The sequence below is a fragment of the Ochotona curzoniae genome, unplaced genomic scaffold (genome assembly GCF_017591425.1).
Source record: "Ochotona curzoniae isolate NIBS_2020 unplaced genomic scaffold, NIBS_Ocur_1.0 contig_1, whole genome shotgun sequence".
Lineage (NCBI taxonomy): Eukaryota > Metazoa > Chordata > Mammalia > Lagomorpha > Ochotonidae > Ochotona > Ochotona curzoniae.
Window position 1 is genome coordinate 7,318,350 of NW_024464918.1, and position 22,297 is coordinate 7,340,646.

The 22,297-nt window shown below is 41.5% G+C and overlaps 1 protein-coding gene across 5 annotated transcripts in view; it reads right to left on the reverse strand.

The window, feature by feature from the left end:
• TENM2 (teneurin transmembrane protein 2) overlaps window positions 1-22,297 on the reverse strand; it is an 884,000-nt gene that overhangs the window by 460,648 nt on the left and 401,055 nt on the right. The window contains exon 6 of one of the 5 annotated variants that reach the window (XM_040984225.1): window positions 22,078-22,091. The exons of the other annotated variants lie outside the window; for them this stretch is intronic. Within the exon in view, the coding sequence (XP_040840159.1) occupies window positions 22,078-22,091 (14 nt within the window). The remainder of the gene's footprint in view (window positions 1-22,077; window positions 22,092-22,297) is intronic. 5 annotated transcript variants of the gene reach the window in all.

Here is a 22,297-nt window from a genome sequence, read left to right on the forward strand (position 1 = left end):
CTGGGTTGCTGAGCTAGAGTTAAAGACAACACAATTTGAGGCAATGGGAGAACATAGAAATGAGGGGAGTTACCACGGTCAGGAAGTATACAGTCCTTGGCATGTAGACCTCAGAGGCATTTGCAAGGATGTGACAGATGAGGCCTTTGTGTGAGAATTAGGTAGGTTGGCTGCAACATGGCCACTTCTGTGAGATCAGTGGAAATTCCAAAGGAACTGAAAACTTAAGGTGTGAAGTCAGAATCGGGAAGTTGATTTCTAAACTGCTACTTTTTAAGAGACCACTAGTGGTATTTCCCGTCTAAATCATCCTTTTGTAACCCTACTTTGCTAAATCTACCTTCCCACAAAAATATGTTGAACATCTAATCTGGGAGAAAGAGAATAAATGATGTTGGAGAAAATCAAGGGCATTGCATGTGCTTCCAAGCTTCCGGGAGTATATGTCTTAATATCAAACTTAGGAAGTGTCAGAAGAAAAGAAGATGGATGAAAAGGATGCAATACACTGTAGAGTTAGGGTGTTCCACGAAGAGGAAAAAAACAATTTCCAAGACTCTTGGAGGGGAATGAGCTATTAGTATGTTTGCTGTGGCAAAGACCAGTGTATTTGGAGTCCAAGAATGAGGGGCAATGGAGGCTGATGAGGTCAAAGGCAGATACAGGGACTGTCAAAGAAAGATTTAAGAAACAGGTTAGGGATACATTATCGCCATAGGAAAAAATCAAGACTCATGATCCTCAATCTTGTGGATTAAAGCATCGGAAGCCAAGTTCTGGTCGAACTAAATCAAGTGCTTTTCATGGGTTCCTATACACAGTAACTGAAGCTAAAGGGTTGCTTTTATTTTTGTGGTATCCCAATTGTGTGTGTATAAGTAAGATAGGGATTAAGTAGGACATGAAATGGAAAAAAAAATAAGAAAGAAGCATGGCATTGTTTCTCAAAGACTAGCTGAGCCAAGGCATAAAGCCACCGGGAATAGTAACAGGAAATCCTGGCAGAAGGAGAATTGAAGTTATATAGAAAGGGAGATTGAAGGGAAGTAGAGTCAACAAAATGTCAATTGACTTTACAATGCAAGAGCAGACAGGGGAAGTATTCTATCAGTTGTGGATGTGCAAGGTTTCCCAAGTTCCATTCCGTGTATTTCAGATGCTGCTGTCTTATGCTGAAATGCAAATGGCCCTGAGTTTCTGAAATGGCAATTATTTGGGCAAATTTCCGCGTTCATGTTTCCATAACCTGATGTGACTGGGTAAATGAAGAGAAGGCAGTAACTGGAAAGGCAAAGACATATAGATTTGGGAAAGTCATTGTTGATTCACAGAGGTGATTTCTTGGGCAGAGGGGCGGTAAATGAAAATGGGAAGAACATATGCAAATCCAAACAAAAGCAGCTAAAACCCTGCTTACAGAGTGCAGTGAGCAAGCTGGCAGACTTCAACACCAGCACAACTCACTAATGAAACATTTCAGAAACCCCTGCATCTGCTAATTATTCTAGGGATTTTATTTTGGTAGCATCTGTAGGAAGTTCTTGCACAGTGGAACAACTATTTCTAGGAGATAACCAGGGGAGGAGAGCGTTGCCAATAACGAGTTATTACATATCGCTGGAGGACGACACTGGAGGTGGGGAGGAAAGCCCACATGTTATTGCTGTGTCATTTCACTGCTCAACATAATGGCTCAACTAAGCAGTTCAAACAGGAAAGAATGGGAAATATCAACAAAAGGCAGATGTAGTGCTTTATTGTGTTAGATCATTATGTCTCAGGAGCTTTGGGGCACAGTGGTAGAGGAACTGAGGTTCTACTGTTATTTTTGTGGAAACACTGACCTTATCACTGCCTGATAGTTGTATACCCATATTATTTTGAGGTGACTATAGTGAAATATCTGAGGTAGACTAACTTTACCAAAAAAAGTGGCTTATGTAGTTGAGGTGTGAAGATTAAACATGCAGGATCAAGGCACCTCGTGGAACTGGTCTCTGAATGCAGGCTAATGGTGACAGTGTATGGGGCAGTATGGAACTGCCTCGTTCAACACAAGGCCTAAGAGAGATGCTGGGGTCAGGGTCATGCTCAGGCCTTCAAGTTATGCTCAGGAGAACTCACTCCAAGAAACCAGTATTCCTTTCCTAGAGTACCCGCTCCCCCACCACGAACCAGCAATTCTCACAAGGTCTCAGCTCTTAAAGCCTCGCCCATTTCCTACACTGTCACCTTGTGGTCAACAGTTCCAAAATGTGAAGCTTTGGGAAAAATCAAACTACACCCAAACCATAGCAATCCTCTAGAGTCAGCCACCACGAAGATAAAAGAAGACAAACAAAGGACAGCAAGGAATTGCTCCTACTCAGCAAGATGGGATTTGGTAGCATTTATTAGCTTTTCTTTTATGTGGCGAGTTGCTTATTACTTCGGAGGGGAGGGACATGCCTTCCCAAGACAATGACTTACACGTACCTGGAATGCCACTAATGAAAAGAGGGGGCAGTCCCTGAGTCCCTGCTTTCTCTTTCAGGAGGCTTGGTGGAAAGAGAATTACTGAAGTTAACACTCCTCGTCAAATAGAAGAGCCAGAAGGATGTTTCCATTCCAGTCTGCTTTTCACAGAACCATAATGGCAACTCCTTTATTGTGCAGAATAAGGAACTGAGAGACAGAAATAGGAGTGGTATAGCCCTGAATTCAGAGACCTAGCTGTACCTACAGCACCACACATGGACTGCTGGCTGCAAAGTCACATGTCCTTTGCCACTGAAGCAATCACATGAGAGAGACTGATAGTATCAGGAGGGATAACTTTAGCTCATTTTAATAGAATATTTATGCCCTTCATTTTCATTTTTTTCCCACCTTAATATAAACCAGTTTCCTGTGACATATTTCACTTCATTTTCAGCTTTCCGCCCTGGATGGACTTAGCTGTGCTCTCCTACTTCCAAACGTACACAAGGATATTCCAGATTCCACGATACTAGAATGTGATTGCATTTGGAGACAGGGGCTCGAATGGCTGACTGAGTTAAAATGAGGCACCTAATCCATCTTGACTGGCATTCTTCTCTGAAAAAGAAAGGGAATGAAGCTCCATAATCCTCTTTTCTTTGTAAAGGTTGTCCACCTTAGGGAATTTATCACAGTAACAAGAAAGAACACATTGCTCTGGTCAACCGACAGTGAAGATCCCATTTGCACAACACTGGTCTTCACTCCCAACGTGCATGAAAGCTCAGGGAAACAGCACCGATGTAGCACACAGAGCAAAGACCACGAATGGACACAGGGTCTAGAAGACGACCACCTGCACCCCCAGGAGAAAGGCCTCAGCAGAAACCACGTGTGGGAACACCTGAGGAAATACATATCATGCGTTTAAGCCGCCCATTTTTAGAATTTTGTTGTGGCTACCCTAGGAAATTAATATTGTCCTTCTAATAAATAGCAATGGGCCGCTTATTCCAGGCCACATCTGTTCAAGACGTTGGAGCTACAGCGATAAAGACTGCAGATGTCAAGTGCCTTCATGGGGTTTATGCTCTTGCAAAAGGGGAAGACAGCCAACAAATTATTTTACTAATAATTACCTAATTAGGCTTGCCATGAGTCTCCTAAAAGCCAATGACCTACCTGGAACAGTCCCTCTGCCAGGAGGTGAGAGACAATCAAAAAGGGTACAAACGCCTGTCTACAGCAGTGTAGCCTCACACCCGACACATCCCTCCATGCTCCAACAGCCCCTGGCGTGACGTTGTCATTAAATACATCATTAGAACTTTACACAGCTGAGCATTGCCACCATGCTACCGCGATGCCAGACTTTAAAGTAGTCATGCATGGCAACCTGTCTTCTGAGTTACAAATCTACTGCCGCCCAGGCACTTGCCACTGTGCCAAGAACCCTGTGGGTGCTCAGTACATATGGGGGAAAAACAACAACAACAACCACCACAACAAAACCCAAGAAAAAAAAAAACAGGACAAATATCAGGGCAAGAAAGGAGGTCTGTGGGAGCCAGGAATTTATAATGGCGAGGCTGATGTTGCCTTCTTCTTGACCTCAGAAGCGACGAGGACTGGTTTGGTGCCCCATAGAACCACCTAGAAGACTCTAGCATAGCACAGACAGCCTCCAGGCAGTCTTAGGAGGTTCCCGAAGGAAGCAGTCATATTTTGCCTTATTTTATTTTACTTAATTTTATTTTTGCTTATGTCCTAAAAGCTTATAAAGAATGCCAACAGGGCAGTGAAAATCTGATTGAGCCTTCAGTACATGCTGCTAGCAGCCCTTTCACAGAGCTAGGGCTACATGAACAATTCCCAGATTCCTGCAGGCCTGACGGTGGAGCTCTTAATTAGGTAGAGCCCTGGATGTATCATCTGGCTGCCTCATGCTTCTGTGTCTGGACTCCCCAGCAGGACTGCAGACCCCCAGAGGGATGCATCCCCCGCAGGACTGGACCCTCAGTAGGAGCACATTAAATCCTTGTTGAGTTGAAATGAAGGAGAAGATTGTCTGCAACTGGCAGCTTCCCAGCTGGGTTCTCTCTTCCCGGGAGGTACCAGCATGGACCTTCCAAAGCAGCAGCCAAACAGTTAAGCTTCTGCCAGAAGACAGATTTTGGGCTCCCTGGCTAGGGCAGCGGCTCTTTCGAGCAGGCACCGCTCCATAGCCACCGGCGTTCTGTGACAGCTAGGCATGTTCAGATCAGAGAAGCTGCCCACCTCCCCGGGTAACTTGTGGATGAGCAGGTCTCCTCTCTGTCAATCCCAGAACCTTCACCTGGGCTCTGAAGACGAGCTCAGCTATAAGCTGATGAACACTTAAGGCTTATCCATTTGCAACTCTTTGACATTCTGGCTCTTGAAACTGACTAAGTATCCAGAGGTTAACTAATGAACTTAAAAATAGGACATGATCGAGAGCGACAGGAGTTGTCTTCCTGGAAGGCACAAAGATCTGAATCCCAATCCCAGGTGTGACACGGACTGCTCCTACAGCCTTGGGCAAATCTCATAAATTCTGCTTCATTTTTGCTACCATTCAGTGGGGAGATCTGTGCTTATGTGCATACAGGTCTAGACCAGGTTTAAACCAACCAGCTTCACTGCCCCCCAACTCTCTGCCCCCACAACCTGGCAGGCTCTCACATTAGAACAGCATAGAGGGCTGATTTAGTGCTTTGACAAGGGCCTCCTCTGGGCATCTCTTGCAGCCCCTAAGTCTTCAAATAGCAAACAATTCCCTACTGGGGCACCCTCACCTGGCAGAATGCTTTTTGGTGATTCTTGCCTCTCCAGTTGTCTCCCTCCCGGACCTGTGGGGTTTCTGTCCTGTTGAGGTCTTCGGTTCTTCCTGCTGATCCCACACATTTATTAGAGTGGCTTTTAGTTCCTTGATGGCTTTGCATTGCTTTCTCAGTGCACACAACATCCTATACTGAGACTGTAAATATCTTAACCCAAAGTCATGACTTTATTTTCAGTTTTTAAAAGTGCAATCAATTAGTCACTGGAAAGGCAGAGCGAAAGGGTCAGGGATAGACACCTTCCATCCACAGGATCGCTTTCCAGTTGCCCACAATTACTGGGGTTAGAACTGACTAAAGCCAGGAGCCAAGTGGGTGAGGAGGACAGGACGCAAGCCATTGCCTGCTGACCCCCAGAGTGTACTCAAAGGAAGCTGGAACTGGAAGCAGAGACAGAACTTGAACTTATTCTTTTTAATACAGGATGCAGGGATCCCAAGCAGTGTTTTACATGTTGCTCTAAGTGTCTGCTCAAAGTACGCAGTTTCGTTGTGTTGCACTACAAAACCACTGACTGTGGGCAGAAAGTTCCTATGGTCACGTGGAGGAAAGGCGAGAGAGCCAGAGAAAAGGAAACATGGACAAAAAATGAATGTTTGCAATCACCTCTGCTGGGCAGGATCTTCTCCTCTTATAAAAGAGAGCTGTGGGTCAAGTTCAGTGTTTAACTGCCCTCACATTCTTAACAGTGCAGTATAGCTTTTGCTATTCATCCCACTTCAGTAATTCAGACTGCAGCATTTAAAGTTGCAGAATCATTCCAAATAAAGCAGATAGTACATACTGACAAAGCTATGGGGATCAGACACAAGTGGAATTTCTTGGGGGCAAAAAAAAAAAAAGAGAGAGAGAAAGAAATAGAGTAGTACCTTCTTTAATCAGGCATGTTGCTATTATCTGGTTTTTTTGAGAATTATTTAAAATGTATAAGTCTTTTGCTTGACTTTTAGATTTTAACTATTGCTTGCTTAGAAATGTTTCTGGTAGTGCAAGAATAGCTCTCACACTATTTTTTAAAAGGCACTCCAAGACAAGATATAAGCCCTCTCGTGTGAGTCCTCATGGGTTAGCTTTACTAAATGGAAAAGATGTGGTGAGGGATTCGGCAGCAGGAGAGAAACCTAACCAGGTCCCCAAAGGGATATCAGTGCTATCACCTACCTGCTCACCAAAGATCCACTTCCACCTGCATCCTGACTCGGCAAGGCAATCCATTCCCCACAAGAGTTTCCTAAATTATAGAAAATCCCCAGAGCCCACGAGCACATTGGAGAAATAGACCTGGTCAGAATAGTACACCTAGTGTGAGACGAAGTGTTCTTCAACGTCTAGCATACCTGGGATCAAGTTCTCACTCTGCTCCTAACAGCTGTGACCCTGGCAATGTCTGTGACTCTCAGTCTGCTCATACACAACATGTTAACAAAGGTATTTCCTCTAACGCAGGGTTGTTAGAGGTAATGCATCCGTTTGAGTGGCACATACATGGAAGACGAAGGAGCTATCTCCTTTAAAATCTTTTGGGATTCTTGGTGATCAATGAAGCAACAGAGTTGAAAATGACGTTTGGAAAATTTTCTGATTTTGAGCAAATAATCATAGGCCCTTCTGTTAAAAAAAACAAAAACAGATATTCTTGTGTTAGCAGCTTCAATGTAAATTAGTGCTAATAAAATTAGTGGCTTATTAGCATCTGGACTTCAGGAGGGCAGGGATGAGTCTTGAGGATGAAACCTTACCTCTGTGTAATCTCAGGAGAGTCTCTTAAAATCCTTTAGATCAGTTTTCTTGTATACAAAACAGCAGTTTTGGCATAAAGAAAGGAGAATGCTGGTGCTGACACTAAAGGGATCATGGAATTCAACTGTTAATATTTTTTCCCAATATCACATTTAATGTCCTTATTCACAGCCTGAAATTGTCCTTGATGAGGATATTTACACTATACAAATTAAATCATCCAAAGCCTCAAACTAGCCCCATGCATGCCTGCAGAACCTGCTGTTAAATGTCCCTCAACACTGTCTTGACTGGCAATCCTATCAGAACTGGCCACATACAACGTGTTGCTTTCACACTATGATTGGACGGCCCGAAGTTTTATAATCACAACAGGTGCTCAAACATGGAGGACAGAGTGGTTTTACCACTCAGTATCTCCTCATTTCAACCACTGGAAAACTCAACTCAATGGGACTGAATAATAAGATGTTTTGGCATTGAAATAGACAATCTAGAAATAAAGCAGGCATCAAGTATGGCTTAGTGAAGATTCAGTTCTGTATTTACATGTCTCTGGGATTTTTTTAACCCTGTCCCTTTTATAAGGTTCTACATTGGGCTATATGTGTGTGTCTATGTGTGTGTGTGTGTGTGTATTTTAGCAACCCAAAACTTCTTACACTAGTTTCTGTACACACACACACACACACACACATTTGGGAGGCAGAACAAGAGTGAGACCAGCAGTAAACATTCTAATCTGCTGGATCACTTTCCAAATTCCCACAGTGGTTGAGGCTGAGCCTGCCAAAGCCAGGAACTGGAACCTCAACCCAGGTCTCCCCTGAATTCACTTCCACCTGCAAGGACCCATTCGCTTGAGTTACCAGTTTTGTCTCGAAGTGTGTATTAAGAGAAAGCTGGAGTAGGAGGAGCTGGAGACAGTTGTGAAAACCAGGACCTTGTGTGTGGGAAGAGGACATCTGGATTGGCCTCTCCACTGCCAAACTAAACACCTGTTTCTTTTCTCACATGCTTATGTCGTATCAGCTCATACTCTGAGCTGCTCTGTTGACACGTTTTCAAATCACCTTATGCGGAATGACCATACAGCTAAAGGACAGAATCAACAGACTTAGCCAAAATCGTGGTTTCTCTTCTGAACCCCCAGAAAGAAAATGGACGTGAGAAGGTATGGGTCATCTACATATGTCCACCATGCCACGGGAGTAAGCATTTCTCTGTGACACCAGTAAGTCAATTAAAACAGTCCAATTGACAAGATGCGGCTGGGGGTGAGTGAAGATGTAGGAAGCTGCTTTATCCTTTCTATTGAGGAAAAAATGTCCTCCTGATAGGAAAATAAGCATTCTGTGTCAAAAAACTCAAACTAATGTAGAGTTTTCTTGATCGAGCATGTAGTATACAGGTCCCTCCTTAATGAAAAGTGAAAACATGGCATTGTTAATGTGTTCAGTTACCTGTAGCCTTATACATTCTCAAATGAATGAGGAAACATCTTCAATTTCAAGGCTCCACACTTCAGTATCAGTTTGTCACATGTGGCACATCTACAGGCTGTTTGTAAATCGGAAAGATTGGTTCAGAGCTTCCCCATTCAATGATGGAATAACATTTTCTTGGAAACTCGAACCATGTCATCTATCTCTGTCACAAAATCGTCCGTGCACAATAAAGTGAAGTGTCACTACATGTCACTAATGAGAAATGTACTTGTCCTCCCAACACTTCCAGCCAGGATACAATAAGAAGGTGGCAGAAGTGACTGTGACCAACAACTCTAAAAGCTTGACTGAAATTCACAAAAGCAAACCGTCAACCATTTGGCAGTGAGAAGGCAAATATTTTCTTATCCACCTTGAAATTGTCTTAAAAACAATAATGGATCCAGTTCTCTGCACTCCCACCCCTAATTGATGTTAAATCCCATCACATTGACTAAACAAGGTCCTAAGTGTAAATTTTACACATTCCAAACCCTCAGATGCACTTAAGTTTTACATAATGGACACTGCACTCACAGGGGACACATTTCTCCCTGGACAGCTTAAAAAAAATTCTAAAAGAAATCTAATTAAAATATGCACAAACACAGTAATGGCTTAGTGATTTTTATATAGCCTGCTTCTGGCAGCACTCCTAGGTATTGGTAATGACCATCTGAAGGGAAACTAAATTCAAAAATATCTCACCTATTTAGAATTCAACTGTCCTACAATTTTGTGGGCTCAGAGATTAATCTCAAACCATGAAACACATTTTATTTTTTTAAAGATTCACATATTTACACATTTGAAAGTTAGACTTACAGAGAAAGAGGGAAAGCTTCCATTTGCCGGTTCATGCCTCAGATGGCCATAAGAGTGAACACTAAATTACATGGCAACCAGGGGCCAGGAGCTTCATCCCAGTCTCCCATGTGGCTGGCAGGAGGCCACTTAAGCTATGCTCAATGGCCTTTTCTAAGCCATTGGTAGATTTCTAGGTGTGCCATATCAGGAAGAGAGCATCTGGGACACAATTCAGCACCCATTTGGCATGCCAGTGTCTCAGGCTGCAGCTTTATCTTCCTATACCACAATGCTGACCCAAGAAACAAGTTATAACTGACCTTTTGGTGCCACTGCAGTGACATAGCAGGTTAAGTCATTGCCTGCAGCACTGGTATCACATATGAGCACAAGATTTCAGTCCTGGCTTCTCCACTTCCAATCTACCCTGCTGATGTGCTTGGCTGGCAAAGTAGTGGATGGCTTAGTTGCCTATGTCTCTGCATCCACATAGGAGACCTAGACGATTTTTCTGGCTTCTGGCTTCAGCCTGGTCCAGTCCCAGCCAATGTGCCTATTTGGGGAGTGAACCAAAAGAAGGGAGACTTCTTTCTCCAATTCTGCTTTTCAAATAAATAAAATACATCTACAAACAAGTGACCTCTTATCATTCAAAAGAGATGCCACAAAACCAGTGTCACAAAAATTGACATTTTCTTTCACTCAACAGAATAAAGGTTCTCCTTCATACACTGGCTAATAATGATTTACCAATAACATTATCACATACAGCTATCTGACTCCCAAAACAAGAACAAGTTGAAAAGGCAAATGGAAAAATAACTATGATAACCAGATATGCTACAATAGGTGTGAAAAGCGACAGTCATTTAATCATTTGAGAAATACTAAATCAGCTCTTATTATTTGCCTGGTAATGTGAGAAGTAATAGCATGAAAGCAACCAATGAAAAGACATTGCTATTTCAGATGAAAAGCAACACATAGAGAAGCCAGGGAGCATTTTAGATGAAAAACTTAACAAACATGGTAGTCTGGGACCATTTAGGAGGTAAGTAAAGAGTCTGACATATCTCAAAGAAGCTCTGAGACTGTTGCTTTAGCCACTAGCTAGAGTCCATGAAGAGAGGTTGAATTACACACAACACATCCTAAGGAGGCAGCAACAAGGTAGTAGACTTTTAAGTAATAAATAGCTTAAATTAAAAAAAAAAGTTTGTGTTATCAACAACACCCAACTACCAACAGGATAACTTGTTAAAGTCTAGGGGACCTTTACCATATTCTGACCTGGTTCAACCATTTGTACATTCAGAGTGAGATTAAAAAAAAAAAATCAAAGAATGACCTGGTTTGGATCGCAAAAAGCTGGATAAATGCTCATGCACTTGATAAAAGATGTTCTCAAAGCACAGACCAGAAAAATCTCACTCAGCAGGTGCCAGCAAATTTCAGCTCCATGCGATGCATGAAACTCCCTTCGCAGCAAAGGCGAGTATCTTCCATCTCACTCAGAACTCTGTTGATACAGCTGAAAATTGAACTCTGCTCCTTAGAACTGGAAAAAAAGGAAGTCCTAGCAGTGGATTTTTAATCTGCTGTTTTTAGACCGTAAGTGAAAGCTTTTTTTTTTTTTTTGCATCTTCCAAGGGTGAAATAATCAGTGGCACCGTTGTTCACAGAAACCACAGATCTGTTGCAATCAAAAGAATCTTTGCATCCATTCAGAAATCAGAGTGAAACTAGATGGCTACCAGGCCATATTTCCACAGTACATGAAGTGTCCCATAAATCAGCAGGGAATCTTACCCTGAGAAGCCTTGTATTGAAGTTCTCAGAAATCTAAGGCCATAGCCATGCTTATTATTCTGCAGTTCATATTGTATAAATTTAGTAGAGCAAAGAATCCATATAAGAGTTAGTTTGGCAAATTCCTCTGGGGAAAAGCTTAGTACAGCCTGTTATGACATTGGAATGTATGACACTAATTTTTAGTTCTAGCAATAAAATGTTAGCTTTTATTCACAAACAAATGGATTAACACAATCAATGCTTTCAGTGTTAGTCATAATAAGTCCATGAAACGAACCTCAAACACCACCAATGTGAACAAAGACAATTAAAACAGATTAAAGCCTCCAATGGTTTGGTTCTAGGATGATGGGGGAGTAGTGTAGGAGGGTGGGTGAGGAGAGCTGTGTCACATAATACAACAAAGGAGCACGTTATCATCTAGTCATCACAAGAGCCCTAGAAATCGTACATGATCTACCACCTACAGTAATTATTTTCAAATTTTGGATGACACCAAGAGCAGGTGTTTATGGAGAAATTCTGAAATACACGGCTGCCTTCTGGTTTTCAAAGCCAGTGACTCACAAACAATATGAGATAGGAAATGAGCTCAGAGATCTAGAGTATTGCTCATACCTTTGTCTTCACAACCTCAGTCAGAGCTATCCCAACATCCTCAGTTGACCTCAATTCTGCAAATTGCATAAGTGACCAAAAATTCCCTTCCCTACAACTATTTGGAAACCACAAGATATTTTCATAAATAGGTTTCTGTCGTATGAGCAATGAGAGAACATTGCCACTGCAAGAATAGAGTTACCTGCAGTTCCAATTGAAAGCTATTCAGCCGAAGATAGGTATTCTTTAAGGTGGCTTCTTGGCGTACCATATTTCCAATGAAAGAGAGGCGAAAATATTAAGACCCTTAAGTAGCATATTCAATACTTTCCACAGGGAATACAACAACTTCATCAGGACTAGACAGATACCTTTGTTACCTCAAAATTCATTGCCAGACACAACAACAACAACAAAAGGAAACTATCTCAAGAAAGGAATTAAATGCCTCCAAATATTTTAACAAGCACTCATAGTATGGTGGCCGTGTGGCCATTAAAATGTTAGGTAGAAAATGTCCTTTACAGGGGAGAAACAACCCAAGTATCAGTTCCTACAAACTACCAAATTGAAATTTCTGTTACATAAAAAAATCTCATTCTGAAAAGCTAACCACAGATCTCTGCCCCACCCCCTACTCCAAAACCCCTCAAGAAAAAACAAACAAACAAACAAATAAAAAAACCCTCAAAAACTCAATAGGCCCAACTAGTCCAAAAATAGGAGCAAGACAAATACTGAAAAACTTTCCCTTAGCCTCAGGCAGTCATTATTACTTTACCAAGACCATTTCCCAAACTACAAGAGAAAATTGATTGTTTGAACAATATTATTTAACAATCTCCCATTAATTGACATTTCCCAGTTGCTAAGTTCACCCAATTACATTAGCCTTTAAACAGCCAGCATACTTCCATAATTTTTAATAAAAATGGCCATTTTGCAAGGTTTAACTTGCTAAATAAGGGTATTAATTTCAATAAAGCAATTAGCACATTTACATAATTTGATATTGTTATTTTAATAGAACACAAGAGCTTTAGAAAGCAGTTACTAATCCAGGAAGGAGAAGAGTGGCCTATTCACATGCAAAAACTAAACTTCAGCTCTCTGATAAAAACTTAATAATAATAGCTCCTTATATTTTAGAAATAAGTGAAACCAGAGTTGAAGTGTTCAGTGAGCTTCAAGGGTAACATCTGGGCCAGGAGGGAAAGTGGAGATGTAAGGGCAATGGGCATTTCCTTTTAGTAATACTGGGAGGCTTGCTCCCATTATATATGAACAGTGCAGTGATTTGTTCTGTAAGTTAAGAAGGAAGAAAAGAAGAAAAGCAGAGATTGAAAAAGAGAGAGACAGAGAGACAGAGAGAGAGGATTCTCTTTAAAATGGCTGCAATGGCTGAGGCTGGGGCTAAAGCTTGGATCCTTAGCTGCTGCCTCCTGGGGACCCAGTTGGCAGGAAGCTTGAAGAAAGAGCTGGCGGTACTGAGCTGTGGATCTGAGCCTAGGATGTGGACCTCTTAACCAGGATCTGAACCTATAAGTTAAATGACCAGCGTGTGAACATGTTTTTGTTGCTATTGCCATGGTTCAGCCTGCACCCAGAGCACGAAGGAAAAGGAATCAAGGAAATAAAACAAAAATTGAGTTCTCACTGGAAACATGGCACTGCATGTAGACTTTTTTTGACATGGCTAGTATTGGCCTTCTTGACAAGTATGCCCATATGTGAACATAAATGTGTCCTGACAAATGCCTGACAGTACTTTATGGCCAGCTATAATACATGTATGTGTTCTGATTTGCTTTTTTTCTTCAGTGCTAGACACCCAAAACTCCCAGGAACCTTTGTGATTCCAGTGACACCATCTCTAGGAACTGATGTGAGGCTCAGTTTTTTTTTTTTTTAATGTAATTTGGTGACACTGGTACAGATCAATAAATTTCCAGGTTTCTAGGACTGTGTGTCAAACACTGAATGAAGTGCATACTTCCTTGGCTACTCTACTGGCCAACGTTACGTGCACGTGAGACTGAGGGTCCTTGACAAAATAAGGGATAGAGGTCAGAGTTCATCTTCTTCCGCTATCTTACACAAATTTGCCAACAACAAGGGGTAGGAGAGGAAAGAGGAAATGCATTTTAAGAACCGGAACTGCATTTTTTCAAGTAATCCAGGTGTCGGATTGTTTGTTACTTGGAGACAGAATGTTGGCACCACCTAGAAGTCACACCTGGACAAGCTGCCTGGATAAGCTATGCGACATGCTCAAGATCAGACAGAAACTTTGCAGTGTGAAACTGTAATGAAAAGGTAATGGGAGAGGGGCAGCTGGGATTCATCCGGTAGCAAAGTTTGTCTTGGACTTAGAATTCTTGCTAGTTATGTGGCCATGGATAAATGGTAAAACTTTGTGTCTCAGGGCCGTCATTCAAATAATGCTGCTATGGTAACTGCTGCCCAGATTTGTGAAGATTTACAGAAAGACATGACCTACAATATCCAGGATGATTCTTTGCACAAAGCATGGACACCCAAATATTAAATGAAGCTAAACTTGGCCGATGACATCGAAAAGCAGATCTGAGTGGCTATAAACAAACACAAATTTACACCATAAGATTTGAGAGCTTCTCTGTTGCTCCATCCCAGCTGAGCAGTTGCCAATATATGAAGTAGTCCTTGATTTAAGTGAGAATCAGCAGCTGCCTACTGGATCCAAGACAAGATATGGAAGAAGCAGCAGCAAGAAATTAATGGATTCATTACTGATTCTGCAAGTTGTATTGTGGGTCGAGTTGGAGGCTTCTTTTTAGAAACCATTTAAAATTTAAAACACACCAGTTTTGCATTTGCACTGCTGGGATTTCTTCCATAAAACTTATTTATTAACCTATCATGAAGACTTATTCCTTCAATTAATTACTAACAATAGACATTCACAGCAATCAATTCTACAGGTTAAAATTGAGAGCTGGGAGGGTTTAGGACTGTGGTAGGAATTCATGCTCATGAGCAAGCCTTGGAATGAAAGTCACATCAGTTTTAAAGGAAGGGAAGAGGATGAGGAAAGAGAGTACGGAGGAGCTGGTGAATTAGGAAGCGAACAGGGAGGGGAAGGACAACGAAGAGTCAGCATTTTGACACAACCAGAGGTAGCTAGGTATGTGTATAGACATGGAGATGAGCTTCTCATGGGATGCAGCTCGTGCGAGATGATTAAATTGGGCTTGGATGAGCTGAAATGAGTTTGGGAAAGGTGGATGGGATAAAGTGGGCTAGAGGAAGAGAACTGCAGGGCAAACAGCATGAGGAAATGAAAGCAAGGTTTCTGTGAAAAAACATAGATTTCGTGTGAGATGACCTATGGCTGGTAGGCAGCCGGTAAGGGATGCATCGACAAAGGTAAGTACAGGGTGAAAGCAAAGAACAGCCCTAGACCACTCAGTGCACTGGGAAGCCAAGCGAAGGTTGTCTAGTAGGGTACAAAATGTCTGATTTGCATTCCAGAAGGTCCAGTGGGGAAGCTGTATCAGAAACTGAAGTGAAAAAAAGGTGGGCAACTGAGAGCTCATGGTATTTGTGGAAATGAAAATGAGTAAACATACATTAGAGGAGGTTAGCCTGTAAAATACACAGAATTTGGTGACTAATTAAGTAAGCATCTAGCAGGAGACACGGTCTGTAGTCAGCAATATTCACTAAGTATTTGTAGGGAGAACAAACAAGGAAGAGATTCCTTATTTGACAACTTCCAAAGAAAATATTCAGATCTCCTTTGTATTCACGTAGACTTTCACAGAAATTTTGTATACAAGGATATATGTATTTATTTAAGGATTTTTCTTAAAGCATATTTTTTAATGATACCCAAAGCAAAATATCTCTTTTAACATGGCATGATTCATTTTATGCCTTATTGGAGGAGCTATGCTTGCATTAATCTGGGGAAAACACTCAGCCACGTTTCAGATAAAAAAATGTATTGAATTTTGGGAAGAATCAATTTTCTGTGCCTTTAATTAAAATCATGATTGGCGATAAATGTAAATTAGCATGAATAAAACAAACTATCTGAACATAGCTCTGCTCACGGCCTTTAATTTACTGCGGGATAAACACAGCCTTCTACTTGGAAAATTGAAATGTGAAAGAGGAAAAGGAAATGTGAATTTATTGGGCAACCGGAAACACGGGAAGAGGACTCCAGCAAGAGAGTTTCTGCATGGCTTCCCCAAAACGACGCAGTGCGTGCTGACGTCACTAATCCATCTGGTGGCACAAGCATGCCAGCCTCAGCCACAGCAATATTCCCTCTGGTTCCTAACATCTCAGGGATTGTGTCCTTTAACAGAACAGCACTTCTTAGAACCTTTGGATGGCTGCTTTCTTCTTAATATTTAGATTTCAAACACAAAGTCAAGAAGGTTCCCCTGACAAGGTTCACAGTCAGTGCTACCTCCCTTTCCCTGATCTTACTCCTCTCTCTCCATACCATCACTCTCGGTTTATTTTTTTAATAACTCTCATCACACACCAAAAATGTCTTGCTAGATTAACTCAATTCCTTTCTATTCTATTGTCTCCGTGGAGCCCAGTAGACTGAAACTTTGTCTTGTGCATCAACCCTCCCCACGCACCTAGGTAATGCCTGAACTGTGGTGTGTGGTAAGGTTAAGAAATCACATAGTAAGTAAGTGGAAAAACTAATGTGTTGTTCTCAGCGCATCTTGCCATAGTGATTTCTAAGGCAGCAGCTGCAAAGGAAGGGAAATCACACTGGAGTTAAATAGGCACGCTCCATAGAAAGCTCACTGTTTGTCTTAACACATGCTGTTACCGTACTGGTGTGAGGTACAGCGAGTTGGATAAAGCTTTGGAAATGAGTGCAAGCAAAGAGCTGGGAGGTGGAGAAACAATTCTTGGTAAATGACAGAGTATTCAAGGAATTCAGTGCTGATCAAGCAGGTCCTGCCTCCTGCACAGAGAGTGGGAAGGATGGTAGAATCCCTATTTTGTATCTCCATGAGACTGAATATGAGCGTTAAGAGACTGTCTCGATACACTTCTTACGTTATATTCATGTTCTTGCCTGGTGAGGTGTAGATCCAATTCTGGTGAACAAAGATGTGTTTTGCTTAGGATTTCCACATTCATCAAGTATTTACTGAGCCCCAACAATGTGGCAGTGTTGCACTAAATGCAGCAGACACAGCAATGAAGTACTTAGTCATGGTCCTTGCTCCCAGCGGCTAACTTTTTCTGTCACAGACAGAAAACCATCAAGCACACAGGATAAGTGCTATGAAGGAAATAAGCTGTCAATGTTATAGAACACGGCAAGTATTGTAAATAGTGTTGTCATAGAGAGCACCTTGAACAGTAAAGCTTGCTTTCATTGAATCATTTATTCATTCCTTCATTCGCAAGTGGATACTGACAGAGTACCTACTAAGTGCTGGTTCTAGAACAGGAAAGGACACTGATTTACCAGATTACCACGTTTCTTCTGAAGCAGGCAGTCTCCACCAAGGTTAACTAAGAGCATAGTACAGGGTCTCACAATGTGGTGAGCACCATGGAGGTAAAATTTAAACAGGGACGAGAGGCAAGGGTGAAGTGTGTTCTGTTTTCTGTAGCTGGACCAGGTGAGGTAACTAGAGAGGTGATGCTTGAAAAAGACACACAGGAAGTAAACATGGCAAAGATTTAAAAGGAGCAGGTAATGCCTTGAACAGAACTGTTATCAACAGTCAAGGGATCCATGATTAATAATGCTTGGCTGTGTTCATTTATTCAACAGGTACTTACTGAGCACCTAGGACGTGCTTGTTGCAGATCCTGAAAGAATAGCTGTAGTGTAGGAAGTAATGGGGGGAGCTTGCAAGCACCTAAGAAGATCCTAGGTCAGAAATGCAAAGGCAGAGGTGGGGGAGTATGCAGCACCTTTGACACATACAGAATCCAAGGGGAGTAACCCAAGCCAAGGGAAAGAAGAAGTAAGAAAAGTGAGTGAGTTCAGCTTCCCAGAGCCTTCAAGGTCAGGGCACTGGGAGGACTCTGGCTTCTCCTGAATGAGTGATGACAGGCTGTGGGGATGTGTTGGGACTAGAAAAGACACCGATTGGTGGCTGTGGTGAGAGAATGAGAAACAGCCAGAGAAAGGAGACCACGGAGTTCAGTACATTTCAGAAACAGAAGAAAGCTCTATGTGACCACAGATGAGTAAGACTGACAGTGACATCAGATGAGGAGTTAGTGGCCAAATCAAGCAGGGCGTGTGGATTTTATTCTGAATGTAAGAAGAGCTGTAGATTTCAGCATCATTTTATATAAAGGATTGCTTTCTAAAGCTTTTCTTTTTTTGCTCATGAAGCCTGATCTGTGCTTTATCCAGGGAGGGGCATGGAAGCATTGTTTTTAAACACTGACTAATAAAGGCCTTAATTTTTAAATAGCATGCCAATAGAGTTATAATTACGGAACACATCACCTCATGTGTATTTAATGACAGATGCAGTGATTACAGAGCTAAAGTCCTTTAGGGATAAAGAAATCTAATACTATCATTCTAGCGCCAAACATGGTTGCTGCAGCTGGCTGCTTCCTCACACTCTCCCTACCAATAAGCTGCTTCATTTCTCCCTGACTATCCACAATGGAAGAACGGCATTTCTTAGGAGGAAGGGAGTGAAGGTCAAAGTAGAAACACATTTAAGAACTTAACTGAAAAGATAAGAATATGCCACCTCTTTCAGACTCATCTCTTTTGACCCCTAAAAGGGACCCTTGAATTTTCAGCAAAGAAGAAAGGAAAAAGAAAATGCATTTATCTATCCCTTTATCCATCGACCTATATCTTTTTTGAAAGGGGAGAAACATCTTATTGTGACCATACAACATCTTTCACAGATAGCCCGATTTTTTTCTGCTCAAAAAGTAGGGTGGGTAGCTAGCCTGATAATGAAGATACTTACAGGATGTATGCATCCAAGATCAGCATGCCTAAATCTGATAACCAAGCCTGGTTCCTGAATCATGCTTCTTGGGAATACATACTCAGGGAAGGCAGTCGTGATGTTGTAAGGAATGGGATCCCTGCTATCCTTTTGGGAGATCTGGACTGAATCTCTCAGCTCAGCCCCCGCTGTTGTGGGCATCTGGTAAGCGAACTAGCAAATGGGAGCCTTATTTACCTCTTGAATGAATGAATAAATGGATGAAAAACCGAAAGAGACCCATGTATCTCCAATGCACACATGGATGGGATTCAAATGATTCCTTTTCCCAAACAGAAGCAGCTCATCACACAGCGGTCCATAGGCAGATGCTTGCTGACACTGGTAATTGCTTGCTGAGATCAGTGCTGCAGGGCAGGCAGAAGTGACAGAGCTAAGTTTCTGTGAGTCAAGCACACAAGCTATGGGATGACGAAGCGGGATTGATGGCTAGTAGTTGAGCAGGGTGATGTTTCTCCCAATTTCCAGTTATCATTATTCCTGGAAAAGGTTCCACTTAACATCTTTGGGAGTTTAATGTCTGCAGTATGAACAGGAAAAAAAATTATCCGAAGATGTCACATCTGGATTACTGTAACAGTCCGGAAACAGTCACTGCTAATGCATGGAGGGGCCCTTTAAATCATGCAACCTATGTGTGAGACATGTTTTACATCAAGAAAATCACTTGGAATTTATCTCAAATCCTCTTGGAGATGGGCCTACGAGGCACGACAGGTTGGACTACCAACTTGACGATGTCCTTATCATAGCTTGTGGAGCTTGTGCTTGTTACTTTTTATTATAAAAGGTGGAAGGTGGAGGACTTTGAGTTGGGGAGTACATCTTGGGTTACTCAGGTGGGCCCAACCTAATTCTTGAATTAGAGGAGAACCGTCTTGCTATTATGCTGAAGTTTAGGATAGACGAAGGGGCTATGGAAAAAGCAGAATGAAATGACCTCCCGCAGAGCCTCGAAGAAGAAACAGAAGTTTGTGGATACATGCAACAAGCCTCATGACACTTCCTACACACAGACCTAAGATAATAAATGTATGTTATGTTAAGCCACTGTTGGTGGTAATCAGATACGATAAGAAGAGAAAAATGAACACAAAGGATTTTAGTTGCATTCCAAAAAAAATCACCACTCAAAACACTCTCATTCTTCTTTCCCAGTGATTCAGCACATTTTAACAGATCTACTACTAATGACACCTAATTTCATTAACTAAGTTCCCTGTAAACAATAATTGCGATTAGCTGTAACATCAAGCTAATGAATGGCCGTAGTCCAAAAGATCCCAAGTCTGCTAAATTCCTTACTATCATAGAAGGGAAAAAAAAGGGAGATGGGACGTAAGTTTTTCTCTAAGAAAATTAATTGGGCAATGAGAATGCAGTAATCATGTCCTTTTCCCTAATAAAATGCCGTTTGCAACAGACAACTGACGATTTCATTCCAGCATCACACAGCCCCAACTTCCTCTTCTGTACAGAACTCATTCCAGACCCACCTCTGAGTAATGTGTGTTATGTTCAAGTAAGGAAGGGAACTGAGAGCTGCAGTATAACATGTAAATAAGAATAAATTGTCCCCCTCCTTCCTCAGAGCTTCTACATTCACTCGAAAGCTCGGATGTCAGCCCAACACTTCTATTTAAATTACGGCCTCACATTCAACTAGAGAGTATGTATTGCTGTAGCTCTCTCTTGAATACATCTTCTGAGAAGATGCACTGAAATAAATAAGTGCAATATTTCAGACAAAAACTCAAGCGAACAGAATCCTTTTACAAACACAGCAATAAGATGTGAGCATGTGCTATAACTACTTACTTTAAAATGGGGGAAGGGAGAATCACTTAAGTTTCAACAATAAATTCAGTTCAACAAACATTTTGAGTGCTTACCAGGGAAAGGGCTGTATTAGCATCTGGGCATACTGATTAGACATTAGACTTCTGTTATTCTGATTACTAGAGATGGAGTGAAACAACCACTACCTCAAATATTCTGTTGTTTCGTCACTGCCCCAATCATCCTGAGGGCAAGAGAGAAAAGTTCCATTGGACAGTTCATGAAGCATATCAATCATGGACAAAAAAAAAATGCCTGCACTTCAATATTTCTTATCTTTTAACCAGATTTTTCACAGTCTGTTTAAAGCACTTTCATAGTCTTCATCAGCAAACAGTCTTTTGGGTTGTACATTTTAAAAGTCATAGCTTGGCTTTGTGGTTTTTTTCAGCAATTTGATACCAACAATCTACTTTTTGGTATAGGTAGTCACAAATATCTCACCGCCAAATAATTAGTATGTAATTCTAGATCGCTTCCCATACTGTGCTTTGTGGAATATTTGTAACTTTCAAAGCAAGTTATGTCTTGGAAAACTGATTAGGTAATGCTTTCGTTTTTATCAGATATGCAAAAACATTCTGTTAATGAAGAACTTTCAGGCTTGTGGGCACAGAGCTTATCATATTCTGTTCACCCCAAGCACAGTTTTTCCCTACAGAAAATATCTGATTATTCCATCAGAGACCAAAGGAAGCCAATTTGGAAGCCCCTGCCACACAGGACTTCGCAAGCAGGCACTTCACAGCCAGGTTTTGATGATTTTTTTTTCCCAGAGCATGGAGGGCCACCCCATGCATTTCATGGGGTTAGCAGTGTATCTGTAATTCACCTTTTGTAATCAGTAGTGCCTTTTCCGACATGCAGAAAATATAAAATACACTGAAGATTTGGCCAGTACACTCCAGAGTGAAAAATTGCTACTGATCAGAAAACAACATTCCACAAGATGTAGTTGTTCCCTGGAAAGATCCTCTTTATGGAATTCACTGGAAACATTTGGTTACTCGAGTTCTACCTCCTCTTTACCATTAGCCCTCACCCATGCCTTAGCAGTTCCTAGCTGTCATTCTGCACTCGTTCTCAGCTAATCAAACATTCCCTTCACCTTTGCCTCCTCAGAAACTCATGGTTTCCCCGTGGAAACTGAATTCCAGCTGTTCAAGGCATGCTTTTGCTCTTCAAGATCCCCTGAACTCAAACCCTGAGGTGTTGTCCTAAAATCTCAGTTCTTTTCCCCAAAGATTTATTTTCTCTACTCAGTCCTTTGTGAGATGTCCATGAAACCAGGGTGTTGACCCAAGGAAACACCTTGATCCGGAGGGGTTTCACAAGCATGTAGGACAATACATTTCAAAAAGTGTTTCAACTCTAACACTTGCCTTGAAAGCTAATGCACGTTTTTTTCCTTTCCTTTGTTTTTGAAATGGGAACTCCAATTTCACAAACAATTTCTGCTTTCTCTTTGACCTCAACTATATTCCTAATGTTTCCTTGCTGGATGATTTGTTGTTTGTCTTTTTTTTTTGTTGTTGTTAGAATTTGTCTCAATCTCTTCCAAATCACTTTAACACTCAAAGACACACTGTTTGCATATAGATTGTATATAGCATCTAGTTCTTGCAGTACACTTACAAAGCATAAAAAATAAAAACAATGCTCAATGGTT